Raw genomic sequence first — 22,006 nt, 5'->3', positions numbered from 1 at the left:
ATGAGCAAAGTGCAGAGGCTGGAACGCTCTCAGCAGCTGCCTTTGATCTCAGCGTCCTTGGAAAGCGTGTGTGAGCAGGTATCCGCCAGAATTGCTCCAGCAGGCTGGCTTGCAATTGTCGAACCTGCCTGGAACAGGGAGGTCAGAGGTTAGCGGCACAACTTCTCAGCTGTAAGATCAAAGGCACTGCAGATCTCAGGCTCCAGGGTTGCCCTGGGAGGTTGGGAATTGAGAGAGCTTAAGCTTTGCTGTAAAGGTGCTCTCAAACTGGGAGACGGGTTATGCTTTCCTAAACATTTTCTACCATTTCATCTGTAATTATAAATTTGCATGTGTGTATGCACATTTGGGATGAATTCATTTCACCCAAAATGAATTTATCTTAATAGAATCTAAAAGACAAAATGATAAAAATCTTAATATTCAACAGTGGCCCTGTCTCTTAAAAATTAGAAGTCTTGTTCATGCTTTGTCTTTTCCCAATGGAAAAGAGAAAGTTGTGTTCTGAACAGTACAATGGAAGAAGAGTGTAAGGAAAGGAAATTAGGGCATATGAGTGACTGTAGCTCTGCCCATTTAGTTTGGGCCTCACTTATATTGAATATAAAGACATTCAGGAACTTAATTTTCAATCTAATCAACCAAGGAGCTGATCAAAAAGCTTTGTGAAGGAAAGGAGATTTACTCTCTGAGTACATATACCTTATTGGCCAATGACAAGCATGGCCGGAGATCCCGCTCAGGCCTTTCCAGTTTGACAATGGAGACAAATCCTGGGACTGTATGTTCATCCTCGCTGGTATTACACAAAGATAGGGGATGGAACTGTGAACAGAAAGGAAGGGAAGTTACTACTGATATGTAATACAGAAGGTTATATTGCATTATTATGTGAGGATGGACTGTGGATCAACACTTGATGTGCAACCAAGTGTGCAGGGTGAAGTGCTTCAGTACCTTTGTCAGTTTCAGATAAATATTTACCTACTGAGCTTAGGCATTCTTCCATTTCTTATACACGAACTTAATAAAAATGTTAAAATGTCATTCTGGATGATCCAAAAGAGCTAGCCAACTCATAATTCAGCACAATTCACAACCTATCCAATTGGTGCCCTTCAGATAAGGTTGGGTTACAACTCAGGTGTGAATATGCTTGTTGGGAATTCTGGGGATCTGTAGACCCAATGGGCACATATTACAGGAAGACACTCTGCGGTGACCAGCCAGATGCATGACCAAAAGGTAAAAAATAGGTACCCTGCACTTTACATACAGTTGCCCTTGAAGATCTTTTGGTAGCTGCCACTAGTACAAAAATTCTGCTGCATTATTTCTTTAGAAGGATGGGACTTTTCCTCCTTCATTGTACCACTAGCCAGTTTGCTTCTGAGCCCAGGTGAAGATTATCTAGCAAAGGTCCTGGCTAAAATTAGGTGTGATTTAGTCACTTGTGAGGACACTGTCTCCAGACTGTTTGTCTAGGTTTAAATCTTAGCTTTGATTTAGCAAGTCCAACTTTTAAAGACGACACCTTCATAATTAATTTGTCAAAAATCCTAAGGAAAGCAAAACACCCTGTTTAGGATGGAAAGTCGGCAGCAAGGAAAGGATTATTCTTGCAAGAAGATTACAGTTGCCCCATAAACCCAGAGAGGTGTTTCCTCTGAATTCAAAACGCCCTGAAGTTTTGTTCACATGATCTTGCATTACACAAGCATATACACACACAACACACATGCATATAAGTCTAAGAAAAAAATTAATTTTCTTTCATTTACAAGAGCTTCATTTTGAAATTTTAATGGAATTGTTCCATAAAAAACATACAGAACCTTGTTTGGATCAAAACAAACGGTTTATCTTCACCAGCATTCCAAGTCATTCAGCGACTGGCCAGATTCATTTGGGAAGCAGATAAGGAAAGACCCTCTTCTAGTTTTGCTTTTTTTTTTTTTGCCCCTTTTCTAGTTTTACAATGCCTTTTGAGGTATGGTAGTCATATCAGTTGCACTCAGATTGTTATGAACTGGCAAGTTTCTCCACAGGGCCCAGAACTGTCACTGCTGCCTTGTAGATATCAAATGGAGGAATTGCTCAGAATCTGGCCAGAGAGAGAGAGCAAAAGCGCTATTAGAAAGTTGCCCACCTCCAATGCCATTTGGCTGCTTCCAAAGGGTGTGGGCTATTTAAAAATTGCCATGTCTTATGGCAGGGGAGAGGAAATATTCCAATCACAAAGCTGAGCCTAAAAGATGGAAAAAAATAAAGGTAGTAATTGATCAGTCAACCTCTTTTCTGTGAAAGTTCCTTAAGAAAACCTTTCTTAAAACCCTTCTTGATCAATTGGATGATCAAGGGCAATAAACAACCACAACAAAAAAGGCCATCCATGGGAGACTGGAGGGGGTTGTTCTGTCAACTGGCGTCAACCCCTATGTCAGCTGGTCAGGGGAAGGGTTTATGGCTAATGTAATGCCTGTTCTTCTGGGGAAAGAATGGCCATCTGTGCTGTTGCATCTGCTGTCTGATAGACCAAAGGTGAGCTCACACCTGCTGCCAGCTTTGGCAAAGGATCAAGGGAGAACTTCATTGAAAGTCTGATAGCATCTCTTTCCCCCCACTCATACACACTGGTTAAAAGAAAGCTGGCACGCCTGTTTTATACAGCAGCTTCTCTGTGTGGGGCTGACAGTATGTCTGATGGATCAAAGGAAGGAGAGCTGTATCTCTCAAAGATATGGTTCCTACTCAGTCTCCTAGCCATCATGATATGGTTCTCTAGTCTTTATAAGCAAAAATGCAACCTATTTGCTGCTGCATTTCCAGAAATATTCATCATTCATATGTAGTTCTACTCAAATTTTTAGAAAGAGTGTTGCTACCTAGAGTTGAGGGACCTATGGCCCTCCAGATGCTGTTGAATTACAACTCCCAGCATTCTTCACCATTGGCCATGCAGGTTGGGGCTGCTAGGACTTGTAATTCAGCAACATCTGGAGGGCTATAGATTCCTCACCTTTGCTGCAATTATTTTGATGTACAACACACATGTAGACATTAATTCCCAGAGGGAAATGCCTCTTCTCTCTAAGCACTGATGCCATATACTGTAGATAATACGAGATTCTGGACTTAATAATCTCATTCAACTAAGTGGAGCGTAGATTTCTACTCCAGAATCCTGCCCTAATGGCACACTCATTGCTGATGTACAAGCTTATCACTAGAGGCTAGGGAACCATATGCCACAGAGACTGCCATTTTTGTGCCCTCTCTGTTGCCAAGGTATATTTTGAACTCCTAATAACCTACTGTGGGACAATGAAACTTTCACAGCCTATATTTAATGAGAAAAACAAACACTCTCCTGACTTCTACATTACTGGAAGGCAGGGGATAGAAGGTTGTTGGATTGTTGGGGTTTTTTTTTTTTTGAATAAATAACTACAATAGAAAGCAATCAGAGGCCAGCAAAGCAGAAAGGGAAGGAGAGAAATTCAGTGGAAAAGCATGAACTTTGCATTTAATGGAAAAGCATGTGTGTTTTGCCCACAACTGGAGACATCTAGCAAAGGGGGCTGGCAACAGCAATTACCCAGACTGGAGTAGACCATATTTTGTCTAGATGGATGGGATAAACAGTCTGACCAGGTGGAATACAGATTCATGTGCAAATAGCTGGGGAGGGAAGGTTGGGGAGCCTTCCCAAACTGAGCACTAGGATACTGCAAGCTTGCCCCTGACCTCACTGGGGAAATATGGGGGATCTACCATCTACTGAAGTCTTCCCCACCCTAATTTCCAGATGTTTTAGGACTGAGACTCTCAGAAATGTCCAGCCAGATGCTGTCCCAATATATTCACTGTGTTCACCCAACACGCTCAGCCTGGATGCAGAATAAGTGACTGGAGAGAGCAAACCCCACTCCATTCTAGCACTGAAGATGTTACCTAGCCGGGTAATGAAATGTTTGCAAAAAAACCAACAAAGCTCAGAGAACCCCAAGGACTCCACAGTTCAACCCTGAGCTACCTATATTCTCTTCCACTGGATGCAGAATAAAATCCACGTTCTATGTTCCCCCGGTATATTGCACCACAAATTTATCAAGCGTTCTGGGTTCCCACAACACACCAAGCCTGGATGCAATATAGCCAAGATTAGCGAGCTATGGAAACACAGCAGGGTGTGTTTATCTAACCCTTTTAAGCATGTCGTGTGAACACGACCATCGAGGGGGCGCTAGGCTCGGGAAGCCCTCTGCACCCCGCTGGCCTTGAAAGCCAGAGGCTTAGCTGAGCGCCCAGCCCGGGCGAGCCGAGGGCTGAGCGAGCGGGGACGGAATAGGCGCTCGCGGGAGCAACGGCGGCCCTCGTGGACTTCGACCACGTGCGGAGCGAAAGAAACCACCTCCGTCCGCTCCAGCGCGGTAGGTTTGAAGGTCAGCGCTTCGCAGCGAGGCCTTTGTCTGGGCCGGCCGGGCCTGCCCGCGTCCCGCGCAGCCTGCCCGCAGGCCCTCGCCTCCAACTCTCGCCACCGCCAGCGGGAGCGGCCAACGAGGCCTGCGAGGCTGCCTGTGGCGCGGCGAGATGAAAGGCGGGCCGCTAATGTAAGAGCCGGTGGCCTCCCCAGTGCCGTTTGAACTGTTTACAGATCGAGTTAACTATTACAGGCCGTGTGTATCTTGGCCGCCTGCCCGAATTCTTCCGCGCCCGTCAGATATTATTAAACAACCCTTTCGATGCTCGCCTGGAGTTCTTCCAACACACCTCAGAGAGCTGCCGACACTCCAGGCGGAGCCTTTGGTTGGCACTCTTGTTCCCGAGGCCCAAACAAGAATCACGGCCTCAGCCCCGGGGAGGCGAGGAGGGGGATTTGGCTGGCTCGCGGCGGCGAGTCAAAGGGAGAAGAAACGGGGAGGGTCAGGCTCGCCAAACACGGAAATGGTAACCCCTGGAAAAAGCCCCAGGGTGGGCACGGAGCCTAACTGCACCCCTCACCTCAGCTCCCTGGGCAGGGGAGTGCGGTGGTTAAAACGCCGGGCTGCAAATGCATGCGACTGTGGAGTAAAATGGGTGACTCTGGGCTGCTCATTGTGTCTCTGCCCGGGCTACTCCCTAGGGGAAGATGAAAGCAGGGAAGACTCCTATGGAAGCCATCTTGAGGAAAGGCAGCATCTTGATGCAAATCCGCCTCCTCCTCCTCACTATTTCAGGCTCAGTGCCACCCCTGGTCATCTCAACAGTGCTTTTCATAAGAGAATCTCTCAAGGCATGCCTTGTGTTAAGTAGGACAACTTGCAACAATTAATGCCGTGGCTGACAGCAAGCCTTTTTCTGTTTAGGTGACCCAGTACTGACTAAATGGCAATTTATCAGTGGCTGTGATTTCTGAAATAAATCAGAACTGGCTGGATGCACAGAATTCACTCAGCCATAAACCATGCTTTGCAAGCCACCATAGATGGGTTCAGAAAACCAAATCAACCACTCTAATGGCTCAGCCTGTCAAGTGCAACTGATAGTTCTACTGCCCCTGCATCGACCCATTAGCTTAATAAAGAGCCTGGTTCAACTATTATTAAGTATTAGAACCAGTGTGATCTAGTGGCTGGAGGGAAAACCCAATCAGTCATGCCAGCATTATCTCCATTTCACAGACTAGAGTAGTTTGAAAGAAGTTGCCTTAAAACCACTGAGCTCAAGACAGATGAGAGAAGTTTTGTGGCATTTTGGCTGTCACCTCACTTATATTGTGGCTGTTCAGAGAACTTGTAGTAGCAGAGATACACTAGAATTGCCATGCTGAGTGCTCTAACACTTTTCCCCCAAGGCTCTTTGCTCCCACTACCTTTAAGTGGGAGACTGATTGATCCTGGCTGTGATCCAGCGTCTATAAATGCAGGCCTGAGAAGGCCAATGAGCTTTGAAGGGCTCAGCCCCCCATCAAGGCACAGCAGCTATTTTTTGTTATCCTTCATATGGGTTAGACTTCAACTCTCAGAGTTCCCCAGGCAGCCAGGGGCTGAAGCCCTACCCATCTAGATGGCAAATGGTTAGAGCAGCCAGCCAGAGAGACACAATTCAATTATCGTGTCCCAGATCTATGAGCACCATTGTAATGGAATTTTGATACAATACATTACCTAAATTGTATTGGAAACCCTAGTAACTGCAGTGACTCCTCATAAACGGACAGAACCTTTTTCTGTAGGGTTTCCTCACCACCATTATGTTTCAGAATTACCATTTAAATAAAGCATCTTCATAGTTCATAGCAACTTAAGCAAGAATGATGGCAGATGGGGAGTCTCAGCTCAGGCAGGGAAGCTGAGGAGGAGGTCGGTAGGCAGGGAGGTCTGTAAACAAGTGTGCAGCTTGGAACTCTGGGCTGAGTGAATGTCCTCATGCTGGAAAGCCTGGGAGCTTGCTGTTGGTAGGTTTCGATCTCCTGCATCCCATGTCACTAGGAGCCATTTGCTGGCTCCTCCAGCTTCCCAGCTTGTTCAGGCAGGCCTGTCCTGCTAAGAGAGGGAGGAATTTGATTCTCACCCCCAGGGGCTTGCTAAGTAACTCTCCTGCACTTCAAAGGAGCTCTTTATTTTGCCTTAGTGATCACACCCTGCAAAAATTTCCCACTGACAAAAGAAATCGTTTTATAGGCAAAGGAGGGATTGGAATGTCTCCTTAACCCTGATGAAGGAAGAAGGGCCCAGCACACACCCTGGAGGAGACAGGGAATGGAGTTGTGGTCTCTGCAGTGATAAAGCACTGAGGCACAAGATGATCTGAAAGTTGGGAGAATCCTGCTGGATCCCATCCAGCATCCTGTTTCCCAAAATGATAAACCACATGTTCTCTACAAGCCCATAAGAAGGGTGAGAAAGCATATTCCTTCCCTAGCATTTATTATGAGATATACAGTACTTTCCATAAATATGGACTTCCAAAGTAAGATACAGTATTATCACAGATGGACCTCTGTCATAGATTGTCATCTAAGATTGTAATAATAATGGTCAATCACAGTCTTCATCCTCGAATCCTATGGCATTAATCTCAAATCTTACTCAATGCAGAGGGAGAGGTACAGGCTTTCATCAGTTTGAACCCTGTACCAAATGTAATGTTTTCTCCTTCTTAGTCAGATTAAGCTAAAAGATCAGACTTCCCTCAATCCAACATCTTCTAGGTGTGTTGAACTTCAGGCACCATAATTCCCAACAAGCTTTTGGTCTTGCTGGTTTGGGAATAATAAAGGTTGAATTCCAGCAGCTCTGAAAGGCAATGGTATGTTTTCTAGACACTTGGAGAAAAGAGATTATCAACTAAGAGGACAAACTTGGATCAAATGCCCTGCTCATGCTTTTATTTGTTTAATAGTTACAATATCTACTTTCTGACCTGTGTGCAGGTTGCTAGAATTAGCCAGCCTAAACTCTAGCACCCATGCAGTGGTCTAGTTCGATAGGCAACAGGGACAAGTGGCTTGAGCAGTAATTTGGGGGGACACTATGCCAGTGAAGCTGCATGCAATCTGGAAAGTGCATCTTGGTAGGCATCACAACTTAACAGAGGACGGGGATATGGATATAGCATACATCCAGATGACCCCCACAACCTCGGGGTCTGAATTAGATTCTCTTAGATTGCAAAATGCAGCTCTGTCTGGAGCCAGACGGGCTTCCGTATCTGCTTACAGTACCTACATCTGATATCTGAAAAATCAGATGTGGCAGAAACTGTCACAGCTTAAGTCAATGGCTGTGTTCACATGGCATGTTTATCCTGGTTGAGTAATGACTTGGTGGCAGCAGCATTTGCAAAACATTACAAGCTTTATTAGTTTTAACCTTGGGTAGGGTTTTTTTGGGCCCAGCATGTTGTAGAAACAGCTCATTTGGTTAGCTTATGGTTCACTGTATTTGCAAACTCAGAAAATGAGTTAATTAGTAACCAGGTGAAGTGTGCTGTGTGAATGCTGCCAGTGTGGAATATTAATGGGAACTCTTACAACCATGTTACCACACAAAAGAATTTACATTTTTCCATTCTCCCTATTCCCTGCCAATCCCCATCCTAACAATCAATTTATAGGTGAGAAAGGTTGCAGGAGAGTATGGACCAGCCAGCAGTCATTGTCAATGTACAACAATTGTGGGACTTAAAGCCGTAGTGGCTTCATTCTCCTACAAAATGCTTTCAAGCAAGAAAAATAGCTAATCATCTGCCATGTTTTCTTACATATGCATGCTCATCAATATGATTTGAAGACATGGCCACCCCTGTCCTCAGAGACAAATATAATACAGTACAGTGCTTTATGAAGGGAAGCCTATTCCAAAGTCAGATGCCTCCATAAGACCTAAAAAGAGCCATTCTCTTGTAACCAATGTTGCCTGAGTATCATTTTTTTATTTGGAAGGGACAGCTGGCTATAAATGTATGAAGCTATATTGTACACATCTTCCCTGTAAGTGTTGTCTCAAGGTAATCAATAATTTGGTGGCCAAGGTCAAATTTAATGTTTGGTGGGAGAGCAGAGCCAGAGGACCCTCATCTCACCATAAGCAGAACCAGGATCTGAGGAATTCTGTTTTGCAACATGGTATTAGCCTTTTTCACACTTCATTGTTTGTGTTTTGTTCCTCAAAAGAGTTGGAAGTTGTAGTTGCGGTCATATGCATCCATGTGGCTGCTCATTTCCCGGCTCTGCATTAGATGAAATGGGTTTTGACGCATAAAACATCTGAGTTCGCAGCTATTCATGAAATCTGCAAAAGATCCTGGCCTTCATTACGTAACATAGCCCTCTTTCTTCTTGGGCCTTCCAAATGTATTGGTCTTTTATTGCTCAGCCAGCAACATGGTGGTAATGAGAATTATGGAGTTGATGTTTGACACATTTAGTGACACCAGATTGGGGAAAATAATATTTGGCTGAGCACAAACAGGTGCCATTGGTACATGCAACATACTGGTCACAGGCTGAAATAATACCATAATCGCTTGGATTTTATTATATTTAATAATTGTATTTTATACTGTATTATTTATGTTTTTATTGGTTTTAAACTGTTTGGTTGTGAACCAACCAGAGTCCCTCCTTGTGGGGGAGTTGGGCGGTGATATAAATTTGATAGATAAATAAATAAATAAATAAATAAATAAATACTATAAACTGAGAAGAATCCCATCAGTAGAACCACAAGTGATCCTACCATCCTCCAACGGTGGTACTGTATACGTAACTGCTCTAGTTCTTCAGAGTGCAACTTTTTAGAGACCCTACAGCCATAACATCTGAATGCATGTAGACCCTTGCAGGATCAGCCTCCGTGCCTATTTAATCTAATGTCTTGTTTTCACATGATCAGCTAAAGAAATCTGGTGAGACTACAATTGGAATATGAAGGCTCCAGTCCTCCCTCTTTGTTTATGTTTGGTGTTCAGGGGCACATTGGTTTGGAATGTGGAGGTGCCATATAGCACCATGTTTTCTCCATGAATTTTTCTGCTCTGCACTGCAGCCTTAAAACCCAACTTTTCCATGGAGCAAGTTTTGTTAGACTCAGTGGGGCTTCCTCTCAAATAAACATGTTGACCTAGAGATTTCAACCTATTTTCCCCAGCTGTCTAAACTGGTAACTGTTTTCTGCGCCTGACTGATCTTGTGATTCCAAATACATACCTAGTTTGGAGGCACCCTTAAGTACTTCAAAAGAACATGGAAATCTAACTTAGAGCCCCTGTGCTGGTTTTTAAAGAAATAATTGTTAGGGGGAGAAGAAAAATGTGAGGAATATTAGTGCGTGTCTGTTCATGTTTTTACAGCAACAGCAGCAGCAGCGATGCTGTCCTTTTAACACTTGCTGCTCATCCTAGATTAGCATTCTCCAACCCAGTGTTCCTCAGATAGCCCATGATGGCTAGGGATTTGGGGAGTTGTAGTTGTCCAGGTGGCTCTATAGCAAGGGATGCTTCTAAAAATCTTCTCACTTGATTTTCTCCTCAGGGTGTGGAGTACTGGATCATCTAGGACCTTTTCTAAGGTGGGATTATACATTAGGAATTCTCCAGAGTTCTGTCTTTAAATTCCAAATTTTGAACAGAATACTATGCAAGCAACATTTGCTGCAGTCTTTCCTTCTATTTTGCCTTTTCACCTTTTCTATTGCAAAATCTCTGTTATAATACCTTTCTCTTGAAGCTAATAAAACCTTTCAATCTCACTATTCAGATTTCATGGAGACTAGTTCAGAATTTCAAATATTTAACTTGGAGGAAGAGAGGAATTCTTATTTTCCCTTATAAATTTAACTGGTCAATCTACAACTATTGTACAGCATTTGTGTAACTAAAGTAGCTTTTTGAAGCTGCACTGTGTTAACCCTTTTGATGTAACATCAGATCTATACCTGTCTCTCAGTGTAAGAATGGAGGGTCAGTCTTCACAGCATCCATTTCAAAGGGCTCCACAGATCAATTGTACTTTGTGCCCAAAAGCCCACTTATTGGTTAATCATTACACAAATCAGCACTAAGGAAATGCAGTCAATGGACAAGGGAAGTTAAAGATACCCATTAAAAAGTTTATGACCCATGCTGGGTCCAGGACAATGAAAGGGGTATTAAACTATTGGATCAGCTGAAATTACAAAGACAACAAATGTCAATTTCTCTATGGGATCTAGCTACTATTGTGTGATTAGACACTTCTTTCTAATAAAAAAAATATGACAGTAATTTTTTTAAAAAATAGCCATTGGTATTGCTTCATCAAAATATCCTCCTACAAATTGGTTTCCTCAGAAGTTCAGTCTTTGATAATAAAGGGCTTGACTTTTTAAAAACATATAATATATAAAAAAGATATAATTGTATTTGAGTCTCCTTTATTTTAAAAGCCAAAGTCCAAGGTTGAAAATGTCCTCTTTGATGGCAATATGTGCCATGAACAATTGTTTCCTTTGTGTTAATTTAAAACACACACACCTGTAATAGAAAATCTGGGCCAGATCTACGTGAGCTTTTTATCTCAGCACTATGACATCTAGCTCAAGATTCACATAACACACAAGTCAGCTTGGCGCTACTTTATCTCAACATATCAGTTTTCTCAGCCTGCTGCCTTTATGATAGTTCTGTGGTATAACACAGCTCTGTTGCAATGCCCAGTAGAATGTGTTTTGATATTACAGGAATAATTAGGGCAATTTCCAATAGGGAAGGGCAAAAAAGGTTTTGCTATTTGTTTAGAAGCAGTGAGGAAGTAGTGAAGGAAGGAGAAGCAGCAATAGTCATGAAGACATCCGTTTTTAATATAACAGAAGTTGGAGGGAGGGACAATCCACTGGGTCGAAGAACCTGGAGATTATAGTACTAGTACTGTACTGTACCTCTCTAACGGAACATCATAGTAAGATGTGAGATTTTCCAACTGCTTCATAAGCTGACTGAATACTGTAATTTGTATTTTATGAGGAGTGTTACTTCATTCACTTTAGAAGATGATGGTTGTTATGCATTCCTGCATATAAGTGGAGCTTTGGAATCAGTTAATGACAGAAAGAGCAGCAACTAGAAATTTTAGTGAAACTTATGTGGCTCTTTTAAGGCTTCTAAACTTTTGTCTTAGTGTATGAATAGTCCTTGTGTTATGAATATAGTGCATACTCCACTGCATTAATTGCCATATGTCCTTAGATTATTACGGTTACAGCAAATATGAAAACCATGGTATTTCATAGCCAAAAGGGGCTCTAGTGTAAATCCTCATTACACACATAGGATTTATTTTCATCAGCAATTCAGTTTATGGCAACTAATAGGTATATATCAAATCAGGGATGGGCTGATTAAGGATTATGACCACTAATGTAAAGAGCTATGGTTTGGGAGTTCTTTGAATGAGACAAGGGGATGGAAGGGGTGCTCAACTCTAAGTATATTTACACCAGGTCTTGAAAGAAACTTTAGCTAAACATTTGTGGGCAAGACAGATGGATGAATAGAAAGGACCAATTTGAAATGAAATTGCATAATTTGCATAACATTTGCAGACCCTTAGCAGTCTAGATTTAGGCTTCAGGAAATTGATCTATTTTTATTATCCCTGCTCAAAGAAGTGTGGCTTACAGCCAGACTGGGGTGTCTGGATGCATCCATTGTAGAATGTAATACTGACCAATCTTCTTGGGCCATTCCATAAGATCTTGAAGAAAATATTTTGACTCATTCAGTTGCTACCTGAGATTCCAGAAGATGGTTAAGTGGTGTTGGGCCCCCTGTAATTATCCTGCCAATGTGAGGCAGTATCTCCCTGATGTTGTTTAACATCAGTATTTAAGTTCATTCATAACTTTTGAAATACAGTCATCAGACTCCCAGATGAGGCTTTTGTTGTGCAATCACCATGTTACATTCTCAGAATTTTATGAGGGTCAGATATAGTCATCATCCACTTACAGCACCCCTTCTGTCTTTTTTCCCTCTCCCTTTTCCCTAAGAAATATGTTAATGAGGAAAAGATAGAATAGGAGCATAATATCTTTGGCAATATTGGGAACCCTCCTTCTAGAAGCATAATCAGAATTTTGGGAAACAAAAATTTACTAAGTGTATCTGCTGGCTTCAGTACAATTAGAAGTTGCAGATTTTCATGCTAAACTACTATAGCATTAACTAATCCATCCACATGTGAAGAAATTGGGCCAATTATAGATGATCTTATCAGATAGTAGGAATGCCAACTCTTCTGACATGGAGCATCCTAGTAACTATATCCTTTTCCTTTTATTCTTTGTAAATGTGTCCTGTTATAAATTTTAACTGTATATTTATTGTTTTAATATGTTGTAAGCCACCTAGAGTCCCCCATTGGGGGGGGGGATGGGCAGGGACAAGTTTATTCAATCAATCAATCAAATGATCCCCATTTGTTGCAGAACCAACTTATGTTATTGCACATTAAAGAAAAGCCAACAATCACTTCTCTGTGGCTTTGTAGCACTTGATAGTTATGTCAAAATATTTCAACACAGAGCATATTCTATAACACGGAGGTGTCAAAAGTTCTCAGATATGAAACCTAAGATGGCACTGTATGAGGACTATACTGCTTTACTGTGCGTTTTTGGATCAAACTTGGTTTTACTCACTTATATTTTTCATCAGCTTAAAACAAGCAAATATTATCTAGCACCATGAGGGAAGCTAGGTATTAAGCATCTTAAAACTATTGCCACATTCAACAATGCAGTGAATACCCATCTTCCGTATATTTAATGCATGTGAATGTTGTTGCATGTTTCTTATTGGCAAAAATAACATGGGGAATTTAGGACACATTTTATTAAGTATTATCTATAAAATCAGGCCTATGCTGTTTGATGCCTACAGATCAACTTCTTGCCACCAAAGGGAATTTGAAACACCTACGATTCTTCCTCTTTATAGGAACATTCATGGCTTGCACAGGGATGGGGATAGAAAAATGTGTTTTTCCTCTCCCTGGATACATAATGAAGTTACTGGCAGAATGTCCAGATTGTTGTAGTTAGCTAGTTATGCTGTATAGCACAACATAGCCTTAGTGAAGAGTGTGAATTGCTGGGTGAGTGGCAATTCTGTGTGCTTTGGCTACAGAGGTGAAGAATGGAGAGAGAAAAGCAGGGTTGGGTAGAGACCAAAATAAAAGCATAACAAGCAGAAAGAATCTGCAGGAAGAACAGGAGAGGGCTAAGAATGGCACAGAGAGAAAATGCAAATTCTACGAGCTACAGAGATAAGGGAGAGGGTTCAAAGAAAGGCATGGTAATGTGAAAATGAAAGTATGAAATGTGAGATAGGAAGAAAAGAGTGAATAAATAGAAGTTAAATTAAAAAGATTGGGTTAAAACTATTGCAAAAAGTTTTATACTGTATCTATAATGATGAAGCTCTCTTAGATTATTATACATGTGAAAAAACAGCTTTTGGAGTGTCCAATTTATATTTCACATTTGGGTTGCCTTGGCATAATAATGCAAGCCTCCAGTCCTGGAGGTTTATTCCTGGCTAAAAGCTTGCAGTCCAAAGCTACATGGGACAATATGATATTTTTAAAATGAAAAAGTGGAAGAAATGGAATTGCATCCTGTTCGAAATCATGCCAACTTCTATGACCTAGCACAAGTATACAGTATAGCCAAAAAATTTAGGGATTTCTTTCCTCTCTTCTTTTCTCCTAAGTCTAGTATAACATGGGACTACCACCAATCTGACTTAAAATGACATTGCAAATTGTTTTAAACTCACTTTGGACTTTGGGCTTCAAATTTAGCCTGTTTATATCCCTACCTCATCCCTTATGCTTCCTTTCCTCTCAGCTCTTCCTTTTATTTGTCTCAATTCTTTTTCTGTTCTGTGCTCCTTTCTACAAATAGCAACACTTGGACTCTCATTCCTTTACAGTAATGGTCAGCCACTGATTCTCTTGGGGACCATCTGAAGCTAGATTGCATGAAGATGGATAAGCCCACAGTCCATTTCTAGAACAGACTCTTGGCAAGTCCCAGGTTCATGGCCACACTGCATTCTGCAGATTTTTTTTTGTCTCCATATTAGCAAGTGAGGTATGGGACAAATTTATCTCCAAGTTATTGTGTTACTGATCTAGAGCCTATGAGATACTTTCCCCAACTCTTTTCCCCTTGACCTTACTCAACTGTCAGTTTCACTCATCTGTTGACCTTTGATCTCCTATTGCCTAATCACCTACTGGGATCCCTTCTGTTCCTAAGCTCACCATAACTTGAACATTTGCCTTCCTAGCATCACTGCTTTCCACTCTTCATCTTTTCTGTGAAGAACTTCTGAATTTGGGAGATAGTTTATTGGTCCCAGTTGCCCAGTGAAACAGCAGAAGTCCCTCTTTTTCCTTAGCCACATAGGCATTTTCCTTCACACCAAGCTAAACTCTCAGTACTCCACACAAGGCAGCTGGTCAATAAAGTCCCTCAATCTGGCAGTTGTGAACTACCCACCTTCAGCAAGTCAGTTTTCAAATTGTACCATATTTAGTTGCTTAGAGGAGTAAGATGTGCCTGCATTACAGCTTCTTCCTCTTCTAGTACAAAAAGGACACCCCCTGCACCCACCAAAATCAATTGCCCATTCCTCTGAGACAGTCTTATGTAATTTAATATGTAACTTCCAGGATACAACATTACAATGTTTTAAATGGACCTACTCCTAAAAGACACTTCAGAAACTTCACATAACATAAAACACAGTAGCTGTTTTCTATGCAAGATCTGGAAATAGGAATCTGTCTCCACAAAGTAACTGCTCAGCTGGTTCAGCTATTTGTTTCTTCTATGTATAGTTAAAGATACTTGCTTTCACTTATACAGTCCAAAATGGTCTTGAGTTATGATCAAACAAAAAATGTAACAGTCAAGCTATAGAGCAGAATTTTGGCAGTTGTGGTCCAATAGCTCTCTTTTCCCTTAGGCATTGCATTTTTTTTTGTTTTTTTTATCCTACCTTTCTTATTTTTATACCTAATACTCCTTCTTCCTCCTATTTTCCTGACAACCACCACCCTGTGAGGTGAGTTGGGCTGAGAGGAAGCAACTGGCCCAAAGTCACCCACCCAGCTTTCATACCTAAGGCAAGACTAGAACTCACAGTCTCCTGGTTTCTAGCCTGGTGCTAGGATTTTTTAAATTTCCCTTTTCATCAGCTAATACATTAATACACAGCTATTTTTAGTGATTTTAGGATTGGTACATAATCCACCTCCTTATGTAAAGTACTCTGAAGACATGTTAAAAATGACCATGATTATTTTTTTAGAATTATTCATGAAGCCAACTATACAAATGGTATCACCCCAGTTTGAGGCCATAAATACATGCAAACTGATCAGAGCACTGAATGTGACCCATATACTTCCCTGAAAACAGATCCAGGTTGCCTTACAGTTAGGTGGAGCAGACTGTAGCAAACTAGCAGACTTTGACTGACTGACTGACTGCAGTACACTGACCTACAGGTATATGGATTTTCTTCTAATTGGTACTATTACACCACAAGCTCAAATATTCTCAATGTGAACTTAAAACAAAACAAAATTTCCTCCTCCTTATATCCTACTGTAAACTAACCCTGTAATCAAACCTACATAGATGCATTTGGAAAAATTCCATATTATGTCACTTCCTCCACTTCTTTTGTTTTTCTGTCTGGGTAGCAGGAATTGTCCTCTTCTACTTTGCAAACCGCTATGTATACTGAGGGTACTGCTGTTATTATGAAGAGTTATAATGTTAAGTGACCTCAGGCTAGTCACTGTGTTTCAGGCTAATCTTCCCCACAGGTTTGTTATGGGGATACAAGAGGAAAACACTTCTTACAATAGATATATCATATGGTGCTCTTGGGGAGGGGAGGGGAGGGGATGGGTGGGGAGGAAGGTGAGATAAAAAACCTGTGAATAATACTAATTGTATGGCAATGAAGGTGGTCAGAAAAATGTCATCTCTGCTAAATTCTGTGGCTCAAACCCTTTAAAACTTGAAACCACACACACAAGAAAATGCACAGAGGATTACAAACTCATTCTGACTTTTGGTTTTTGGAGAAGTTCCTTTTTAAGACGAGCTTATTGTGATTTGCTCAGAATACCTGAACAAGGATTTAGAATCAGGGCTAATACTGTAGACATCATTGTCAGCTTGAGGCCACAATGTGCACTGCAAAAGTGAAAGACTACCTTCCCTGCCCCACACTATATTTTCAAAAATAGCACCCGTATGAGCCTGTCTTCTGCGGTGGTAGCAGCACTGCAAGATCTAAGGCAGAGATTATTCCTTTGTTACTCACATACCTTTAATAGGTGCTGTTAGGATGACATGTTGTTTATCTACATGCTAAGAAGTGATCCTGTCACTGAATTACGGCTGTCTCAGAAAGGACACATGTTCATATGAACAGAATTGCCTTATGTAGTCAGGGGATGTCCCCAATCTTTTCTACTGCAGCTTTCTCAGGTGGGGGTCTTTTTCCATTCTGATTACTTGAGATCCTTTGAACTAGATATATCAGGAATGTGATCAGGGATTGTTTGCTTGCAAACGGGATGATCTATCACTGGGCTGTGGTCTTTCCCAAAGGATAAGATCCAGAAGTAGCGTGCAATGTATGTTTGTTTGCCCTGTGGTTTGAATTAACTTCACAAGAGAAACCAAAAAAGAGATATACTCCTTCTGTGCAGTTGTAATACCTTGATCCAATGTACTCTATGAATATTCATCAATCCCCAATAACACTTTCAAGCTCTTTTCTCTTCCCATCCCTCTGGAAAGTACCCTGAAACTGACTGATTGAATCTAATCAACTGTTCCAACACACTTGCTATTTCAATTTATTACTGAAGGCATCAGCAACTTAATATGGTGTCTGCATTTTGTATAATATGACATTGCTTGGGCTTTGCAGCACTCTGCTTGTGAACAATGAATTCAAGTCATGTGAGGACCCTGCAAGGTGAGTCACAGGTTGCAAGGCAAGATGGCACATGAAGTCAGGCCAGCAACTGTACTTCATCACAATAGACTGAACTTTACAACAGCAAGTGAAGTTCATTCAGTCTTTCCATTTGGTTCTTCTTGCTTAAACTTTGGAAAGTTCCTCTGAGCATCTCTCTCTGATCAAAGTAAGAGAATCCAAGACTGACATTCCTGAGTCATTGTGAGAGAGAAGAGGTTTGGTTGTCACTTAAAGCTCTTTACAAAAGGCATGGTAAAATCACTAACATGTGGAAATACTAAATTAGATACATTCCTTATGGCTAAAAGGAACCAAGGAAACAGATTTTTTTTATGAAATAAGCAGAGGTAAAGCCAAAATCATGCATTCAGTGCGAGCACCTCTGATAGTGCATACCTTTGTATTTCATTCATACAGAATAAAATTAAAAATGTCCCTGGGAACAACAGTGTGCTCCCACCCATTCATTTGTTTGCTTAGCTGATAAATAGCTATAAAAAGAGATACAGTGAGAAAAGCTTTGTGAAGCTACAAGGTGGGCAGCACTACTTGGTGGCTTTAGTTACACAGCAATATAAAATACCACTATGGCCAGCAGACCTACCACCGGATTGGACAAGTGCAACAGAATAAAGATTTCCTTACCTGCAACAGTTTCCCTTCAGCAGGGGTGATCTCTGCGATGCTAGCAAAGACTCCTTCCAGTGTAAGGGGTTCCAGCTTGAAAGGAATTACCCGAATTATTGCCTTCTGGGCCAAAGTCCGCTCAGCTTCCATGGCTGCCACCAGTGCCAGTCCTGAGTAGCCTAGTCGTATCTGCAGCATAGCCATTAGCAGCCAAGGCCAGAGGACTGCCAGCTGTAGCTGGGGGCCAACACTCATGCTCCCAGCTGCAGCAGTGTGCTCTGGCCACACATACTGCTCAGGAATGTGTCCTCACCCCACCAGCAGGTTCCAACAACTGGTAAAATTGTTGAGGATTATAGCCCTCCGTGTAACTGCAGTCAATGGGGCAAACAAGAAGCAAAGGAGAGTTACCTGGAGCTTCTTCCAGGCTTTCCTCTCCCCTTAGTCTCAGCGTTTCTTCATGCCACGTGTTTGTAAAAGCCTTGAGCTTCACAAGATTATAAGAACCCCAGATCAGGTCTTCCTCCTCCTCCTCCTCCTCCAGATAAATTCAGACATGATGAGCAAAACCAAGGGGGCATGAATAGCATATGGTATGAAGAGTTCTTGGTTCCTTCTAGGAAGAGTGCTGGAGCTGATTTTAGACAGTTCCCCATGGAAGGCAATATCAGCTTCCCAAATCCTTTTAGGCTTTTAGATCCTAGGATGGCAAACAGGACCAAACCCTGATATCAGATGACCTTAGCAGCCCTTGTTGACTCCTGATCAGTGAATTGCTTTTTCCATATATTCTTTTCTGTTAATGCTAACTACTTTTGTCTTTCTCTTCTATTTATGCCACACACTAAAGGACAAAGTAACCATGGATGTACTTGCATTTAGGAATTAGAATGCAAACCTGTTTTTTCTTACTCAGTTAAATCATTGTCATCTGTTTGATCTTTTATTCATCTTTGCATGCCTCTAATGCCTGTACTTCACTCACCTCATTGTATTAAAGTAAGTTTTTTAAGTTGGAATTTTCCAGCGATTTGTCATTTTTAACACAGAAAATATAGTCTGTGGCTCCCCAAATTTATGAAATAAAAAAGGCATTTCTCAGATGTTTTCCAGAACTTGGAAGCTAAAAAACAGGAAAAACAACTACAGATACACCTGTGTGTTTTATTTCATTCCTGTGCAAATCTCAGAATGCTTTTCCTTTTAGAAGTTAAACACAAATGAAGACAATTAAACATTAAAAAGCATGCTCCACAGTTAGTGATTATAGCTGTAGAAAAGCTGTAGACATTTATCAGCTAAAATGTTTGATCATAGAAAGAAAAAAATAAATTTAAACTGGTATGCAAATCTGTTACTAGTCTTGCCTCTATGAGAAAAAAAAAATAACCCCAGCAGCTTTTTGAAAAATCATGGACAGAATATTTTAGTTATCAAAATGTATGCTGACTCTTACCTACAGGTTTCAGGGAAGGGAAGGATGGTAGGGAAAACTCACAGAAACACTCTATACAGGTAAATGTGAAATTCCAGAGTCTGAATCAGAAGGAAAAATTGACTCCCGGCTGAAGGCTTGTGGGTCAGGCGTGGTTGAAATCTAGTCTCCAAAAACAACTTTAAAATCTTGCTAAAAATCCAGGAGAATTTCTGAAAATTCCTTTTGAATTTGAGCAAAGTAGTCTCCCCTTCTTTCAGCAAATACAGTAGGCATATCTAAGCAGTAAGCGGGATAGTAGTTGCTTGAAACAGCAGATATCCATCAGAAGACTGCATTAAAAACACAGTGCAATAATTCTTCAAAGGCAAAACAGGGCCCAGTGGGATGAAGTGGACTTGAGAAGTTCCGCAGAGCTCCTGGGAAAGCTTTCTTTCCAGAAAATCACAACTGGCTTAGCTCCTGGAAGGCAAAAGTAGCTTGTGCTCTCTGCCTCCCTCTCCTAGGACTGCAAGCACTTTCTACCTGCTGACACAAAGTGAGGGTGGAGCAGCCAAAGGCAATAACTCCACCCCCTGAATGTGATTCTCAGAGTTCCTAGACTCCCTCTCCTGATTCAGTAGTAAATTGCACTTAACATTTGCTTCCTTCTGACATCCAGATTGACTAGCTAGTCTATATGAGCAAGATTCACTTGCTGCTTCTTCCAAACAATAGAGAAATGGAAAGGAAAAGTGAATTAGTTTGCTCAAGTTTGATAGGACAAATCTTTGTTTCAAGATTTTCAGTATGACACTTTCAAAGACACTGAAATTAGAAGTACAGTAATTTCACCTATGAAGGAAGGATTGACTCATAGCTGGAATAGCTAATGTCTGTAGCTAACTTTTCTTCAACTCTAATTTTGGTTGTGTTGTTTTTTCCCAATAGCCACTGCAAGGAAGATTTTAGGTAATGCTGATTTTTAGAGATCTGGAATTCAACTATTACTGTCTTCTGACATCAGCTGGGTGAGTAATACCACAGGCCAGACAGGCAACTTCAAAGCAAGGTTACTCAATTGAAGTTGTAATTTAGGATGTGGTATAATTCCACTAGGCACAGCAGTCAGATTACTAGAAAGTCAGGTATTCAGTAATGTACAGAACTCTATGCCATAAACCAGTTTTGCAATAATTTTATTAAGATTTGGAGGAAGGTCAATTTTCTTTAAATAAAAGAAGGAAACTATGGATATTGATCTAGTGCCTTGTTCTTTTTATTATCAATGAAGATCTCCCATTTCTAGGTTGATACTGAATTTCTTGTTTTAAATTGCTTACAAAATAGTGTTAAAACTAATTGCCTATGTGGACTGTCCTTTCACTTTAGTACACTTTTGAGGGTGGACTGATTTGGTACTTAATTTTACTCAAAATCAAATATTTTACTCTCCCATAGGGCTATGAGACCTGAGCAGCAAAACTCCAGATAACCACTAGATGGCAGCACAAGGATACAGAAAATTCAACCCATGTTCTGCTGTCTAGCTATTCTGGATTTTTGCCATGCAATCTGGTAGTCCTACTCAAGTATTACTATTAGCAAACACTGGACTTCTTTGAAATAGTCCTTTTTACTGTTTATTAATAGAATACATTTTAGCTGAAAACTGTGAAAGTACTGAAAAGGTTATTCTGGATAGAGTTATTTTACTAGCATCAAGCAATATTGTAGAGATTCCTGAGACAGTTTGAATATTTTTTTTCTCTTTTGCCAATTTGAATATTCTTTCTTTTCTACAAATGCTTAAGTGTCAAATAACCAGGCCTATAAATATGGTAGGAGATCCAGCTCCTTGGCCTCATTTTCCAGTTAGTTTACAGACAGTTGTAAAGATATAAATATTACCATTTCCAAACTGAGCCTTAAAAATAGAGGCCCATGTAAAAGTTCTTTATTAATAATTGTGAATTATTAATAAAGCTATGCTACAAATATTTTCTGTAGTCCAATCAGGTATGATAAAGAATGAGCTTCATTTGCAAAATTTATATGGATTAGCAACAGACCTGAACCAAATGCCTGTTTTTAGTTTAAGTGAGGACCAATATATGAACACCTCTTACCACTTTTCAAACTCAGAGACCTTGCTAGGTATTGTCTCTGCTTGTGTGGCATTTTATTCTTCACCTAATTCCTTGTCTTAAAATAAGACTGAATGTATAGATGGACAAATGGGGCCTCTGAAAAATTATTGGAGTTATCTCAAAACAATCAGTATATCAAAGCAATGGAAGCTTTGCAGGAAATGATATGACATTACTGTCCTGCAAACTCATTATGAGGCTGTAGCTGAGTTTGTGTGGCTGACTTTGGTTCATCCTGCCATTCATTGAGAGATAATGGATGTAAGAAATCTAGAAA

The 22,006-nt window shown here is 40.9% G+C and overlaps 1 protein-coding gene and 1 long non-coding RNA gene across 2 annotated transcripts in view; one reads left to right on the top strand and one right to left on the bottom strand.

Annotated features, from left to right (window-relative positions):
• RNF43 (ring finger protein 43) overlaps positions 1-20,159 on the bottom strand; it is a 45,197-nt gene extending 25,038 nt beyond the window's left edge. The window contains exons 1-3 of the mRNA XM_007429040.4: positions 19,622-20,159; positions 18,184-18,865; positions 703-825 (exon numbers count right to left, since the gene is read on the bottom strand). Of these exons, the coding sequence (XP_007429102.1) occupies positions 703-825; positions 18,184-18,420 (360 nt within the window). The 5' untranslated portion in view covers positions 18,421-18,865; positions 19,622-20,159. The remainder of the gene's footprint in view (positions 1-702; positions 826-18,183; positions 18,866-19,621) is intronic.
• The window catches only part of LOC148214378 (uncharacterized), a 39,077-nt gene continuing 21,351 nt past the window's right edge, over positions 4,281-22,006 (top strand). The window contains exons 1-2 of the long non-coding RNA XR_015798211.1: positions 4,281-4,433; positions 20,531-20,610. This is a non-coding gene — a long non-coding RNA (uncharacterized LOC148214378). The remainder of the gene's footprint in view (positions 4,434-20,530; positions 20,611-22,006) is intronic.

The sequence above is a fragment of the Python bivittatus genome, unplaced genomic scaffold, assembly GCF_059951505.1.
Source record: "Python bivittatus isolate LINGU-HERP-01145 unplaced genomic scaffold, Pbiv_v1 ctg000690_np1212, whole genome shotgun sequence".
Lineage (NCBI taxonomy): Eukaryota > Metazoa > Chordata > Lepidosauria > Squamata > Pythonidae > Python > Python bivittatus.
Note: the sequence above shows the minus strand (reverse complement) of the source record. Positions and strands in the feature narration are given on the sequence as shown.